Below are 15450 nucleotides of genomic sequence, written 5' to 3' on the forward strand. Positions count from 1 at the left end.
GAGAGAAAAGCTATGTCTATGTAGTCTTCCCCATGGTGATGGGAAAGGGCTGCATCCCTTGGCTCTTATCCTGCCTGGGGTATAAAACCCAGGGTTAAATTTGACTGTATCTTAGAATGTTAAAATTTTGAACAATCCTCTTTGAAATAAAGCTAACAGGCACTACTAGTTTACAGGACACTTTGCGCATCTCTTTAAGTAGTTACAATGTAAATCAGGTGCTATGTTAAGTCCAGTGTAAATAACTACAATGTACATCATGAGGTACATAAATAATCCAGAAGACCAATAGTTACTTACTATAAATTTCAATATTCACCTGATTTACATAAAGATGAAAATAACCCTCAAATGAAAATCCATAAAATCTTCCCTAAATTCTCTGATCCAATATAAAATATGAATTCTTCTAAGGTAAACTTTCTTTTTAAAGGCCCAAACAGCTTGATTCAATAAATAGTGTACTCAGAAATTAAAATGCATATTAAATGAAACTATTACTACTGTTTTAAATGAGATATTATATAATTAGTACTCTTGCTATGTACATATTAAGTGATCAACAGTTATTTTCTATAACTACACTTTTGGCTTTTTAAATAAACATTTTTTTTTTTTTTTAAACCCATGGAACCTGAAAACTCCATTAAGTTTACTGGAAATCTCTCTAACTAGAGTTATAGTACAGTTGGGTGCAACAGTGCTACCTGTAATCCCAGCAAACTGGGGAGGTACAGGCAAGAGGATAACAAGTTTGAAGGCAGCTTTAGCAACTCAGCAAGGCCCTAAGCAACTTACTGAGATCCTGTCTCAAAACAGAAAATAAAATAAAAAGAGCTGGGAATGTGGTAGAGTACCCTGTGTTTAATCCCCAGTACAGCATGGGTGCACACACACGATCTAATTAGCAAGCTTCACTGAATAATAAGGCAGTGATTTTTTCCCCCTTTGGGGGAACCTTGGATCAAACCCAGGACCTCATGCACATGAGGCACCCTCTCTCCCCAGCCGAGTAATGATTCTTAATCATAGATCCTGGACCTGCAGCATCAACATCACCTGGGAATTTGTTAGAAATGCAGTCTAGAGTGCCAACTGTAGAGTCCAAGGTCTGGGAGTGAGGCCCAGACATCAGCACTTTAACAACCCTCTAGGTTATTCAAATGTTTGCTCACGTTTGAGAGTTTACAAAACTAGTTTCACAGAGCCCTAGGTGGTTTGTTCTGCAGGGACTAGCAGGAATGATCTGGTTCCCAGATAAATAGGATATCCTATGAAGTACCTATCCCAGTGTCATACACATCATGGGTACTCTATTTGCTCAACAGGTTAATTCAGCCACACCCAAGTAACAAATGGCTATAGAATAACTTCATCAGTTTGTCTATTTCACAGAAGAAATTTTGAAGACTCTTTGCATTAACTAATAATAAGTACATAATGCACGCATATCCAGAGCTGTTAAAGAAATAACTGGAAAAGCTGTGGGGCCTCTGGTCCTTTAGCAAATAACCAAGGCATACAAAGTGTTATATGCTTTGAAATTTAAGTGAAAAATATGTTTCTAATTTTGCCAGTAAGAAACAGATACACCCATGGCTCCCTATACAAGCCAAATGTAGGACATAAACTAAAACACAACTTTCTTGTTGCGTTTTAAAAGCATCCTATTTCCAATTGTAATAAATGAGTTCAAGGTGGATTCTAATTTGAACAACTTAAAACTCAGAAAACTGAGGAAACTTTAACACTGACTTTATATATATGATAAAGGTACTAATTATATTTTTAAAAGAGGTTCTATTCTAAAAGCTTGAGAAATGATATAATGTACTAAATTTACTTCTTGGAAGAGGAAGTAAATAAGACTGGACACTGAACTGCTGAATATATGGAGCTCACTACACACCAATACAAGGGTTTCTTAACTTTGGCACTAGTGACATTTTGGGCCAGATAATTCTTAGAGGGGTAAGGTGCTTTCCATGTATTCTAAAATGTTCAGCAGAGTTTTTGATGAGCAGCAACCTCCCCTTTAGCTATGACAACCAAAAATGTCTCTAGACATGTCCAAATGTGCCCACTGAAGGGCAAAACTCACCCCAGTTGAGGATCATTATTAAATATCATTGTCTCTACTTACTTGTTTAAATTTTTCCAAAGTAGGGCTGTGGTTGTGGCTTAGTGGGAGAGTGCTTGCCTGGTATGTGTAAGGCACTGGGTTCGATCCTCAGTACCACATACCAAAAAAAAAAAAAAAAAGCAAGTCATGCTGTCTGTCCATCTACAACTACAATTTTTTTAAATTTTTTTCCAGACTTAAAAAAAAGGTTTGCTTTATTTATATTCTGGGAATTGGTACATCTACATCCCCTTTTTTAATAATCTGCATATGAGGTCTTGAGAAATAGCCTAGTACAGCAAAAAATCAACAGACTGAGTCAGAGATCTGGAGTCTAGTGGAGGATTTCCTTTTAAACAGCCCATAGTCTCAAGCAGCTCCTGTCACCTCTCTTAGTTTCAGCATCCTTACTAGATTATTTGACTAGTTCTTTGGGCTATAAAGTGTGATGACACAGAATTTTTATATACCCACCTACTAAAAGTGGATATTGACATTTAAAAGTCAAATAAAAACAATTGTATACAAGGATGAAAATAATATTCTTGTTACAGATTACCTATTAAATTCTTTTTTTTTTTAACTGTACTGGGGAATGAACCTAGGGACTCTTGTGTGGCAAGCACTATACCACTGAACCACACCCTCAGCCCTCTTTATTATTCTTGATCTAATAAGCAATATTATTATCATAAGTGTATATAATCATTTAAAATTTTAATGAGATTCCCAGGATAAGCAAAAGGGAATGTATTTCTATAAAATAAAAGCTCTAATAATCATAATATCTACAATGTCCATCAACTGGTAAATGGATAAAACATTGTGGTATGCTACTTAGCAATAAAAAGAAATGAACCAGCTGGGTTAGATGGCCCACACCTGCAATCTCAGCAATTCAAGAAAGGCTGGACAGGAGGATGGCAAGTTCAAGATCAGCCTGGGAAACTGGGTGAAACAAAACAAAAACAAAAAATGGCTGGGGATGTGCAGTAGTAGAGCACTCCTGGGTTCAATTTCTGGCATAGCAAAAACAAAAAAAGTATTATGATAAATGAAAGAATTCAGACTCAAAAGATTATACACTACATAACTCCATTTATAAACATTCCAGAAAAGGTAAAATTAGAGAGACAAAAAACAGATCAGTGGTTGCCAGGGGCTGAAGAAGAGAGGGAAGTGACTGTAAAGGGTCACAAGAGACCTTTTGGGGTGATGGAAAGGTTCTATATCTTGTTTGTAGTGGTGGTTACATGACTATACATTTGCCCAATTCATCATACTGTGCACTTAAAAGTGTGGACGTCATATCTCGATAAACCTAACTTTAACAAAAGAACTTCTCAACAGACTGAGAGCTCCCATTCATTCATGTACACTCACCACTCAACTGGCAGTAAGTATAACACTAGTTGTCCATGGGCTATGACGAATGTGAACCTGAAGTGTAACACTGACACATGCACCACAGCTACTTTAAGAACATGCCAACACAAGAGTTAAAAATGGAACATGGCATCAAAAATGGAGGCACATGCCTGTAATCCCAGAGACTTATGAGGCTGAAGCAGGAGGTTCACAAGTTCAAGACCAGCCTCAGTAACTCAGTGAGGCCCCCCCACCAACCTAGCAAGATCCTGTCTTAATATAAAAAGAGCAGGAGATGTAGATCAATGGTAGAGTACCCCTGGTTTGAATTCCCAGTACCAAAAATATAGAAATGGCATACGCCTATAATCCCAGCTGTTCAGGAGGCTGAGGCTAGAGGATCTTAAATTCAAAGCCAGCTTTGGCAACTTAGCAAGGCTCCAAGCAACTGAACAAGACCTGGTCTCTAAATATTTTTTTAAAAAAAGGGGAGGAGGGCTGGGGTTGTGGCTCATCGGTAGAGCGCTCACCCAACATGTGTGGAGCCCTGGGTTCCTCAGCACCACATAAAAATAAATAAAGGTATTGTGTCCAATTAGAACTAAAAAATAAATATTTTTTAAAAAGGGGGGCAGGAGCCTGCTGAGGATGTCTCAGTGGTTAAGCACCCTGATTTCAATCTCCAGTACCAAAAAAAAAAAAGAGAGAGAGAGAAAAGGGCAAGGTGAATGAATGTAATGATTGTAATGATGTACTATGAACCTCTTGATTTTAACAGTATCAACACTCCAATTGTAAATACATTACATGATATTAAAGATACACACTGGGGCTGGGGTTGTGGCTCAGCAGCAGAGTGCTTGCCTAGCGCCCTGGGTTCAATCCTCAGCACCACATAACAATAAATAAATAAAGGTTGTAGTTGGACACAATACTGAAAAATAAATATTAAAAAAAGATACACACCCACCCTAAGTTGTTTTTAAAGAACAGAGAGAGTAATTCTAACAACTTATGCAAAAATTACAAAATAATTGAACAAAATAACCAAAGAATAGAGGAAGAATGAACCAAGTCTGTCAATAAATAATCACAAATACCAGCTAGCCATGTATTCCTAACTGAAAATAGCACATATCTTCTCCTACTGTCCCTCACTGAAATGCATACTGAAAGAAGACCTAACAGAAAATCTTTATCAGAAATCTGCTTTTATTGACGCTGGCTTCAGTTGAGCAAGTATGGAGCTCCTGCTCTGATTCAATGTAAGGTTTTTGACTAAGTGAAGATCAAAACTCAAAGCCAACCAAAACATCTTTTTGTTTGTTCCATTCATCAGGGTAGTCAAAGAACAGGAAAATGCTCAGGTCAGAAATGGGTTTCTTCAAAAAGGCCACATATAAAAGCCAATAAAAGCCACCTAAAGCCAGGCGTGTCAGTTCTCTTGAGCCCAGGAGTGTGCCCCCATCCTGTACTACACAGCAGGACCCCCCATCAGAAAAAAAAAAGAAAAAAGAACAAGGTCACAGACTGATCTAGTCTATTACTTTTTATGTAATTTTTCTAATCCATGTGGAGTAGGAACCTACACCACTGCCAGATTAAAGAGCATTAAATACTATACATTATTGTACTGAGGGGATGCTTTAGACTACAGTTTACATAAACAGATTAAGTTACCCAATAGCTATCAACCAACCAAGAGGTATTTTGAAGATTAAAATGAAGGCATTTGGTACCACTCTGCCACAACATTTCAGAACACTACTGAAAGCATGAAATCACCATGAGCAAGGAAGCTTTTCCTAAGAGATGGCATTCTCCTGTCAGCAACTACCTCGTAACACTTATAATGAAAGGCCAGTGTAATTTCTTTAAGAGTTATTTGCTAGATATTTTTACTTAAGATAACCAACACTTCTGAACCTAATGCTGGAGAAAGAGTTCAGAAAACATTGGGACAGAGCCAAACATTTCAATGTAATTTCTACTACAAGCTGTCACTCCTTAACAATGCTGTTCTGGCAGTTTTTAAAGGTCCACATGAATAAAATCAAAGAGACCTTTTATAGACGCACGGGATGTGAGCGCTGGAAGGGACCTGAGAGCTCTTCTAAGCCAAACTTTCTAGGATGGAGGAAAACGGGAAGCCCCGGGAGGGCCGTGCTTCAGCTGGGCAGCGAGCGCAGGCAGAGCTTCACTACACATCCGCCTTTCAAAACGCTTAGCCAACTTCTCGCCGCCGGACTGGTGAGGACTCCTCTCTCCGGGGACAACTCTCCGAGCAGAGTCGTGGAGCAACTAAGGGAGCCACAAAGATCCCACCTTGGGCACCTGGTTTCAGCGACTGTCATTAAACTTATTTCCGAACCATTTTAAAGGAGCAGAAAGGCCAGTCCACAATCCATCAACCAGATGGATTCCCATTAACCTGCACGGAGGACACATGCTTTTAACCTGGGTTCAAACGTGCACGGCCCGCGGCGGTGATCCCACACACACCGGGACAAGCCGCGGTCGGCGACGCCACTCCAGAGCGCAGGACACCCGCGACCCGCCCGCCGCGTCCGCACCGGCAGCGCGGGCCACTCACGTTTTCAGTGTCTCGTTCATTCACGGTTGGCAAGGGGGTCCTAGTGGACATCTTACTGCGCTTCGACTCTGCACCACGCGAGGGCGAAAACAAAACCGCCCAGCCCTGGGCGGTCGGCGAGCAGCGGCCGCGAGTCGCCCGCCCCGCGGCCTCGGTCTAGATCCGGGGCCTGGCCCGGGCCGTGCCCCCGCGGGCCCCGGGGCTCATTCTCCCCCGGCCCCGGCGGCCGCGGCCAGGAGCCCTGCGGGGCGGGGCGCGACGGGCGGCCGGCCGGCGTCCCCGCGCCTCAGGGCGTCCCGCGGGCCCCGGCCCGCTCGCCTCTTCCGCCGCTCCCGCCCGTCGCGCCGCGGAGCTCAGCGCCGGGGCCTCCACACAGCGTCGCGGGCAGCCCCGAGACAGGAGGAGCAGCAGGAGGATGTGAAGAAGGTGGAGCTCAAGACAGGCCGCCGCGAGCTGCGAGCGCCGACCATGGAGGGGGCCGTGGGGGAGGCGCCTGCGCCTGGCTGCTTTCCCTTATCCCGTTCGCTTTCCACTTCGCCCCCACCCTGCCGGCAGCCTCCGCCGCCGCTCCCCGGCACAGCCGAGCCTCACGGACCCAAGATGGCCGCCTCTCGGCTTCCTCCGCTGCATCCGGGTACCGGAAGTGACGACATCGGCTCCTCCAGAGTTCGCCAATCAGCGGGGCCCGAGACCGCCGCCCTGTTGCTGTTGCTAGGGGCGACTCGGTGCTGTTGGACTGGAGGGGGTGGGGCCGAAGGCTGGGACCGCGGGTTCCCACAATCCGGGAGCGTTCGGCATCCCAGACAGAGCCGGGAAACGGCGCTGGGCGGCAGCCTGAGCCCAGCTACTTGGGGTGGCATTTACAGATTACAGATCCGGGTTGAATGGATTACAGAGCGCCTACTGTGTGCAAAAGTTGCGGTCGCATCCCCAGGGCCCCGCTGCACCGGATGGAGCCACAGCAGCAATTGTAGGGTCGGGGCTTCGGGAAGGAGGTGGGCTCCTGCATCATTAACTGTGATCCAGGCATTAAGCTTTCAACCAACGAACTTTCTTGCCTCCAGCCCTGGGACACCAAGGGCTGGGCTGAGCATTCAAGGGTTGCGGGCGCATCTTTCCTGAAAGAACTGTCTGTCAGGAGGGACACAGACCCCGTCGCAGCTAAATGTCATCCAGAGGGAAGAGTGTAATGAGAAGGTTGGCACACAGGGGATTGGGAAAGGGCCGGTTCCTAAATTTCCGTAGATGGTTTATAACCAGGTTCTTATAGCCAGTGTGCAGCTACTGGAGAGCTTGAGGCAGCCCTGGGTGCCAACCAGGGTCCAGGGAGGACAACTTCAGCTGGAACCTTGGAGATACTACATCGCCTGAAATTTTTCCTTACCCTGACACTCTTCCTGTCCTCGCTTGATGGAATCCAATGGTTCAGGGTTCCTGGAGGGAGGGCTGGGTGGGCTGGGGTAATACGAACTGTTACTGGACTGGTATTTGTGGGCACATTACATTTATTACTCATTGAAGCCTCAGGGTGACCATAAAAGATGGGCGGACACACCAGGTGATCTGAAGTCTAGACAAGTTAGTGATTTGGCCAAAACACCTGGTTGGTTGGCAACAGAATTGGGATCTGAACCCCAGTTCCTACAGCTTTGATAATAGGTAGATATGTCTTGTTTGCCTTTTCTTCTTGTCTTCCTTCTTTTTCTTTTGTTCCTCAGCATCCCAACATTTTGCTATGCCTGGAACATTTCCTGCTCTGTGAAGCATGTATCTTTAAACACCAGAAGCATTCCCAGAGAGGCCAGATGCTCCTGATTCAAAAATAAAAACTAAGGAGGGAGATGCAGTCAGATATCCCGCTGCTTGCTCACAGAGGAGTGTTGAATGGATCCACATGGCCCTATTTAAACTGTTACTTTCTTTCTCCCTGTTTGACCAAGCAGAGATAGTGGAATTCCTTTAAGTTAAATGTGTGCTTCATGTAGCAGTACAACTAAAATGTAGGTTATGGTAAGTGGGGTTGAGCACATCTGTTGTGGGAGACCGTGAAAGGGCACATGGCCCACCTACACCAAGGGAAACTCCCAGAGGAAAGCATATTTATGCTGAGTCTACATGAGTAGACAGCTAGGTGAGGGTGGATGGCAAGGGCAATGCAAGAAGAAATCTGGCTGCACAGGGACACAGAGGTGAGAAAGAACAGGGTGGGTTTGGATAAATGTCAAAAGTGAGAGAGGCAGGAGCCAGGCATGTTTGGACATAGCATGGCACCCATTCTGCTCCTGACTCTGATGAGTTAGGAAAACATCCCCAAAAGAGTATCAGCCGCAGGTAGGAACTGAAAGAAATCATATGGACAATTCAGAGCATTCCACATTAGCTAGAGAAGTAACTAGGGTATGAAGTTTCCACCCAGGAGCTTTTCTCACCAAAGCCATACATTAGTGAGTCAGTAAATGGCCAAGTTAGGAAATGAATATGACAGTACTTAACTCAAGATACTTCTGGTGTTCATAGTGGTTAGAACTGAAGAAGAACATTGGACTTTTAATTGCACTTACATCAAATGACATCATGGTCCCACAGAGAGCTGGGAATGGGAGGCAAGGTATGCTGTGTATGCCATGAAGAAAAGGAAGGAGGAAGCGGGAGGAGGAAGAAAGCATTGTTCTGCCCAAAGACCTTATGTAGTACTGAATCATGTGCATCTATGATGTGGAAGGAAGAGTAAAAGCTGGAAGTACCCTTCGATTGCCTTCTTCCATTCCCTTTTCATATTCCTTATGTCCTACCTTTATGTTACAATAGTTTCTGTCTGGAGCATCTTAAACTGAAAAGATGTAACTAAAAGTACCAAGCTGCAGATGTACACAGACCTTACAGATGCTCCTTGTCTTACAGTGGGGCTAAGTTCCTTCCAACAAACCCATCATAAGTAAAAAATGCATTCAATAAGCCAGGCATTAGGGCTGTGGGTGTAGCTCAGTGGCAAAGTGCTTGTCCATTGTGTTGGAGGCCCTGAGTTCAATTCCCAGCACTGTGAAAAGAAAAAATAAATAAATAATCCAAGGGTAGTGGTGAATTCCTGCAATCCCAACAACTTGGGAGCCTTAGGCAGGAGGATGGCAAGCTCAAGGCCAGCCTCAGCAACTTAGTGAAACCATGTCTAAATAAATAAATGGGACTGGGCTCTATCTCAGTGATGGAGCACCCATTGGGTTCAATCCTCAGTGCAAAAACATACATTCAATATAGCTAACCTTCTGAACATCAAAAATTAGGCCAGCCTACCTTAAACTTGTTCAGAACACTCACATTACAACTGCAGTTGAGCAAAAACATCTAACACAAAGCCTTTTTTTTAAATATTTTTTTAGTTGTAGTTGGACACAATACTTTATTTTATTTATTTATTTTTTATGTGGTGCTGAGGATCGAACCCAGTGCTAGGCGAGTACTCTACTGCTGAGCCACAACCCCAGCCCACAAAGCCTTTTTTGTAACAAAGTGTTGACTGTCTCATGTATTGTACAGCATTGGTGGTTGCCCTTGAAGTGTGGCTCACTGTAACTGCCCATCATCACAAGAAAGAGTATCATACTACATATAGTGGGTCCAGAAAAAAGATCAAAATTCAAAATTTGAAGTATAGTTTCTACTGAATGTGTATGGTTTTTTCACCATTGTAAAGTCAAACCATCATAAACCAGGGACCATCTGTACTGACTTTCATGGCATCAGCTGGACATAATTGAGTCCCATTCTATCCCTGAAGGACAAATGAGAGATTGATTCTCAGAGAGAAGTGCTACCTCACAACCATTAGGATGGCAACTATGAAAAAATGACAAAAGAACAATCCCTGGCAAAAGCATGGAGGGATTGGAACCTTAGTGCATGGTTAGTGGGAACATGAACTGGAGTGGGCGCTGTAGAAAACAGTATGGTGGCTCCTCAAAAAATAAAAAGTAGAAACCAGATGCATGCCAGCAACCCCAGCGACACGGGAGGCTCAAGCAGGAGGATTGCAAGTTTCAGCCAGCCTGAGCAACTTTTTGTTTTTTTAAAGAGAGAGAGAGAGAATTTTAATATTTATGTTTTTAGTTTTCGGCGGACACAACATCTTTGTTTGTATGTGGTGCTGAGGATCAAACCCTGGGCCGAACGCATGCCAGGCGAGCACGCTACCGCTTGAGCCACATCCCCAGCCCCAGCTTGAGCAACTTAAGGAGACCCTGTCTCACAAACTAAAAAAGGGCTGGGGCTGGGAGTCAGTGGTTAAGCACCCCTGGGTTCAATCCCAAGGACAGAAATAATTTTAAATTTTATCAAAAATAGAATTACTATATGATCCAGCAGTTCACTTCTGGGTAAATATTCAAAAACATTGAAAACAGGATCTTGGCAGCCAGTTGTGATGGCACACACTACTCAGGAAGCTGAGGCCGGAGGAGGATCACTTGATCCCAGGATTTGGGGCCAGCCTGGGCAACACAGGGAGGCTTCTCATGGCTGCCCTTCTCCTCTATTTCTAGTTCCTCCTTTCCTTGCACAATGTTCATTTAGGAACTACTTCATGCCAAGCAGTATTTGAAGTACTGGGGATATAACTGTGGATAGAGAAGGTGCTTCTCTCACTCAAGGACATACATGAGAGAATTCATGAATGATGTAACTTCAGTATGAAAGAAGTGTAAAGAAAAATTAACCAGGATAAAGTGATAGAGATGAATCTCTTGTTTTAATTTAAATTTCATTTTTTTTTTATAATAGATGTACATAGTACAAAATAAGGTGCAAAGGGATATATAGCTTTTAAAATGCTCCCTTGCCCCTTCAGCAATTTGTTTTCCAAAAACATCATTAGAAGCCTCAGACTTGGAGGAGTTATAAATCACAAAGCTTCAAGTCCATACTGTATAAAGGTTGTCTCCATTTAATCAACAACCTAATAGAAATATGGGGAAAAAGATAAGAACTGGCACTTGACGGTTGTTGATAAGCAGAAGGAAAATACTTAAACCCATCTGTTATTGCAACCCAAGGTGTCTTGGTCCATCCAGACTGCTGTAATAGACGACTGTAGACTGAGTGGTTTGTGAACAACAGGGATGCATTTTTCACAACTCTGGAACCTGGGAAATCCAAGATCCAGGCATCTGAAGATTTGGTGTTTGGTGAGAACCCCTGTAGTTCCTAGATGTCTTTCTTGCTGTGTCCTCAGGTCGAGGAAGGAAGGAGTCAAAGGAGGTCTCCAGTCCCTTTTACAAGGGCACTAATCCCATTCCTGAGGGCTCCACCCTTGTGAATTGATCACTTCCCAGGGCCCCACCTCCCAATACCATCCCATTGGGGTTTAGGTTTCAACATAAGAGGACATTCTGACTATAGCACAAACCAAGACCTCCATGAGTTACCATGTAACATCACCAGATGGACAAAAATGAAAAAAATCTGACAATGCCTAGTGCTATCAAGAAAGTAATGCAATGAAAACTGGACTGCTGGGACCAGCAGAAACCGACGATAAAGGGCAGAAAATAATGAAACTTAGCACAAACACTATAGAAAGGATCAACAAAGCCAACCACTGGTGCTTTGGTAAAAAACAATAAAACTGACATCTTGGGAAATAATCTGAAATTAGCAAGTAAAATTGAAGGCATGCATTCTCTAAAACCCCACAGTTGACCCAAAATATTTTTTCTAAAGAAAAATCTGAACATGTACAGAGGGAACATGTATAACAACATTCTTAACCTTGCAGTTCCTTATGGAGACAAGTAAGACAGCACCCAAATGTCCATTTTCTGTGTCAATAGAGAAGATGGCATCCTCAAACAAGGGAAACAGCCGAAAAAAATGTCTTTATCAGAGCTTTACACAAGGCACATGAACTTCAGGAAGTCCTTGGTGGAAAACAGGAGACTCATGGAATCCACACAGCAAGACCCGTGCCATACATGAACTTGAGAAGCAACATGGGGGCTGGCATGTGGCTCATGGGAGAGCTCTTGTCCAGCTCGCACAAAGCCCTGGTCCCATCCTCAGCACTGCTAAAAGGAAGAAAAGGAAACAACATAAAGCCAAAGCACATATTGTTCCAGGAGGCAAACACAGGGGGTGAAACTACTGAAAAAAATCCAAGAGGATGACAATCACAGCAGTGCAGTGGGTGAGATGACAAGGGCCACCGGAGGGAGGTCCATGTGAGCGTTGGTGCATCCCCACCCCTGCAGATATTGTAGATATTTTGCATGTGCTTAATTAAAAAACATTTATTGAAGTAAAATTCACATAATAGCAGGCAACAGAGGCACACAACTATAGTCCCAGCTACTCTGAAGGCTGAGGAGAGAGGATCACTTGAACTCAGGAGTTCAAGACAAGCCTGGGCAATATAGCGTGACACTGTCTTAAAAAAAGGAAAAAGAAAGTAATTCAAAAAACAAAACATCTTTTTCTTTCTTTCCTGTGTGTGTGTGTGTATGAGCGTGCGCGTGCACGCTCGCACTGGGGATTGAACCTAAGGGCATTTTACCACTGAGCTACAACCCCAGTCCTTTTTAGTTTGGGGGACAGGGTCTTGCTAAGTTGCTGAAGCTGCATCAAACTTGTTATGATCCTCCTGTCTCGGTCTTCCCAGTGTCTGGGATTGCAGGTGTGTGCCATGGCATTTGGCAAAATAAGCATTTTAAAGTGAACAACTCCGTGTTATTTAATACATACAATGTCATGTCTGGTACTACATCCATCTCAAAGCCATCTCCCCAAAAGCTGTTTTTCCACCTTGACCAACATCTCCTCCTTCCCTGCCTACCCTCCACCCAGCATCTGGTAACCAGCATTTCTCTCTCTACCTAAACAAGTTCCACATCTTTATTTTCCCCTATGTAAGCGAGATCATGGCTTGTCACTTCGCATAACGTCCTCTAGGTTTATCAATATTATTGAAAATGACAGAAGTTCTTTTTTTTCATAGGCTGAAAAGTATTATTTTGTATGTATGTACTGCATTTTTTCTATATCCATTATCTGCCTGTGGATACTTAGGTGATTCCATATCTTGTGCAACATGATTCCATAAATTGTGCAACAAAAAAAATGAGTAGTCATTTCTTTGGCTTATTGACTTAAATTCCTTTGGATATATGGATAGAAATGAGACTGCTTGATCATATAGCAATTCTTTTTTGTTTTGGTGCTAGGAATTGAACCCAGGCCTTGTGTAAGCATGCTCTACCTCTGAGATACATCCCCAGTCCCTAAATGCTAATTCTATTTTTAGGTTTTTTTGTAGAATCTTCATACAGTTTTCTAAAATGGTTGCACTAATTTATATTCTCACAGTAGTGTGCAAGAATTTCTCCACATCCTCACCAACACTTCTTACGTTTCATCTTTGGTTTATGGTTTTTTTTTTTTTTTGTACCAGGGATTGAACCCAGGAGTACTTAACCATGGAGCCACATCCCCAGCCCTTTTTATATTTTATTTAGAGACAGGGTCTGTCTGAGTTGCTTTAGGTCCTTGCTAAATTGCTGAGGCTAGCTTTGAACTTGTGATCCTCCTGCCTCAGCTTTGGAAGCCACTAGGATTATAGGCATGTGCCACTGTGCCCTTTCTTTTTTTTTTTTTTAACTTTATTTGATTAATTAATTTATTTTTATGTGGTGCTGAGGATCAAACCCAGGGCCTTGCATGTGCGAGGTGAGTGTTCTACCACTAAGCCATAACCCCAGCCCCCTTTCATGTTTTTATAATAGTCATTAAACAGATATGAGGTGATATCTCACTTTGGTCTTAATTTGCACCTTGCTGATGATTAGTGAGTGATGTTGAACGTTTTCGTTTATGTGGCCATTTGTGTTTCTTCTACTGAGAAACAGTTGTTTTCTTTTTGCCGAGTAGTGTGAGTTCCATGTATATTTGGGGTATTAGCCCCTAATCTAATTTGCAATTCACAAACATTTTCTTCTAATCTGTGTGTTGTCTCTTCACTCTGTTGTTTCCTTTGCTGTGCTGAAGCTTTTAAGTTTGATGCCATCCCATTGCCTATTTTTTTGTTTTCCTTGAGAGTGTTTTTGGGGTCTTATTCAAGAAGTCACTGCCCAGGCTGATATCATAGAGCTTTCCTCCTGTTTTCTTCTAATAGTTTTATAGTTCCAGGCCTTATGTTTATGTTTTTAATCCATTTTGCACTGGTTTTTGTGTAAAGGGTGAGATAGATTGGATTTTTAAAAATATTTTTACTTGTAGAAGGACACAATACCTTTGTTTTATTTATTTATTTGTGGTGCTGAGGATCGAATCTAGTGCCTCACACATACTAGCCAAGTGCTCTACCACTAACTCACAGCCCCAGCCCTAAAGGTTGGATTTTTTTTCCTGCATGTGGATATTCAATTTTCCCAACACAATTTATTGAAGAAATTGTCCTCTCCCAATTCTGTGCTCTTGGTATCTTTGTCAAAAACCAACTGATCACAAATGTGTGCATTTGTTGAGAGCCACAGCCCAGTCCGGATGGCGCCTGGCATTTTGCCAGAAGGAGTGGTTGAGAGGTGACGCCAGCAAGCCACTAAGATGATGATAATTAAGTTAATCTGTGTATAATTGCTGTGACTGGATGATGCTGGATTGAAACAGGCTGTGTATTCAGTTGTATATAGACCCCTGCTGCCCGGCAATAGGGCGGCTCCTGCTGCCTCAGGCGCCCGCTACTTTTGAGTTCTTGCGGAGTTCTCATTGAGTTCTCCGGGAGCCCCGTGGAGAGCTGGGAGAGTTCCCTGGGAGTGCGTGGAGTTCCGACAATAAAGGAGTTCCTGTTTGAACCTACAAGTGCCTCCAGGGGGCTCAGTTATTTTGTGCCCAGCCAGACTGCTATTTTGGGGCTCTATCTCCTATTTCAGTGGTTTATATTTCTGTTTTTATGCATGCTGTTTTGATTACTATAGCTTTGTAGCAATATTTTTTTTTAATTTTTTAATATTTATTTTTTAGTTTTCGGCGGACACAACATCTTTGTTTGTATGTGGTGCTGAGGATCGAACCCGGGCCGCACGCATGCCAGGCGAGCGCGCTACGGCTTGAGCCACATCCCCAGCCCCTGTAGCAATATTTTTAAATCAAGTAGAGTGATGTCTCCAGCTTCATTCTTTTTGCTAGATTCTTTGTGTTCAATAGTGTTCTGTTGAATCTTTTTTTTTTTTAACAGAGAGAGAATTTTGATATTTATTTTTTACATCTTTGTTTGTATGTGGTGCTGAGGATTGAACCTGGGCGGCACACATGCCAGGTGAGCGCGCTACCGCTTGAGCCACATCCCCAGCCCCTCTGTTGAATCTTATTTAGGTTAATACTTAAC

The 15450-nt window shown here is 43.0% G+C and overlaps 1 protein-coding gene across 6 annotated transcripts in view; it reads right to left on the reverse strand.

The window, feature by feature from the left end:
• Window positions 1–15450, reverse strand: part of Mark3 (microtubule affinity regulating kinase 3) — a 135237-nt gene that overhangs the window by 95993 nt on the left and 23794 nt on the right. The window contains exon 1 of one of the 6 annotated variants that reach the window (XM_071607499.1): window positions 6084–6325. The exons of 4 other annotated variants lie outside the window; for them this stretch is intronic. In XM_071607499.1, the coding sequence (XP_071463600.1) occupies window positions 6084–6134 (51 nt within the window). In that variant the 5' untranslated portion in view covers window positions 6135–6325. Of the gene's footprint in view, window positions 1–6083; window positions 6326–15450 lie in introns of those variants that run through there. One more of the 6 variants, XM_071607503.1, reaches the window with a different exon arrangement.

The sequence above is a fragment of the Marmota flaviventris genome, chromosome 2 (genome assembly GCF_047511675.1).
Source record: "Marmota flaviventris isolate mMarFla1 chromosome 2, mMarFla1.hap1, whole genome shotgun sequence".
NCBI classification, from domain to species: domain Eukaryota; kingdom Metazoa; phylum Chordata; class Mammalia; order Rodentia; family Sciuridae; genus Marmota; species Marmota flaviventris.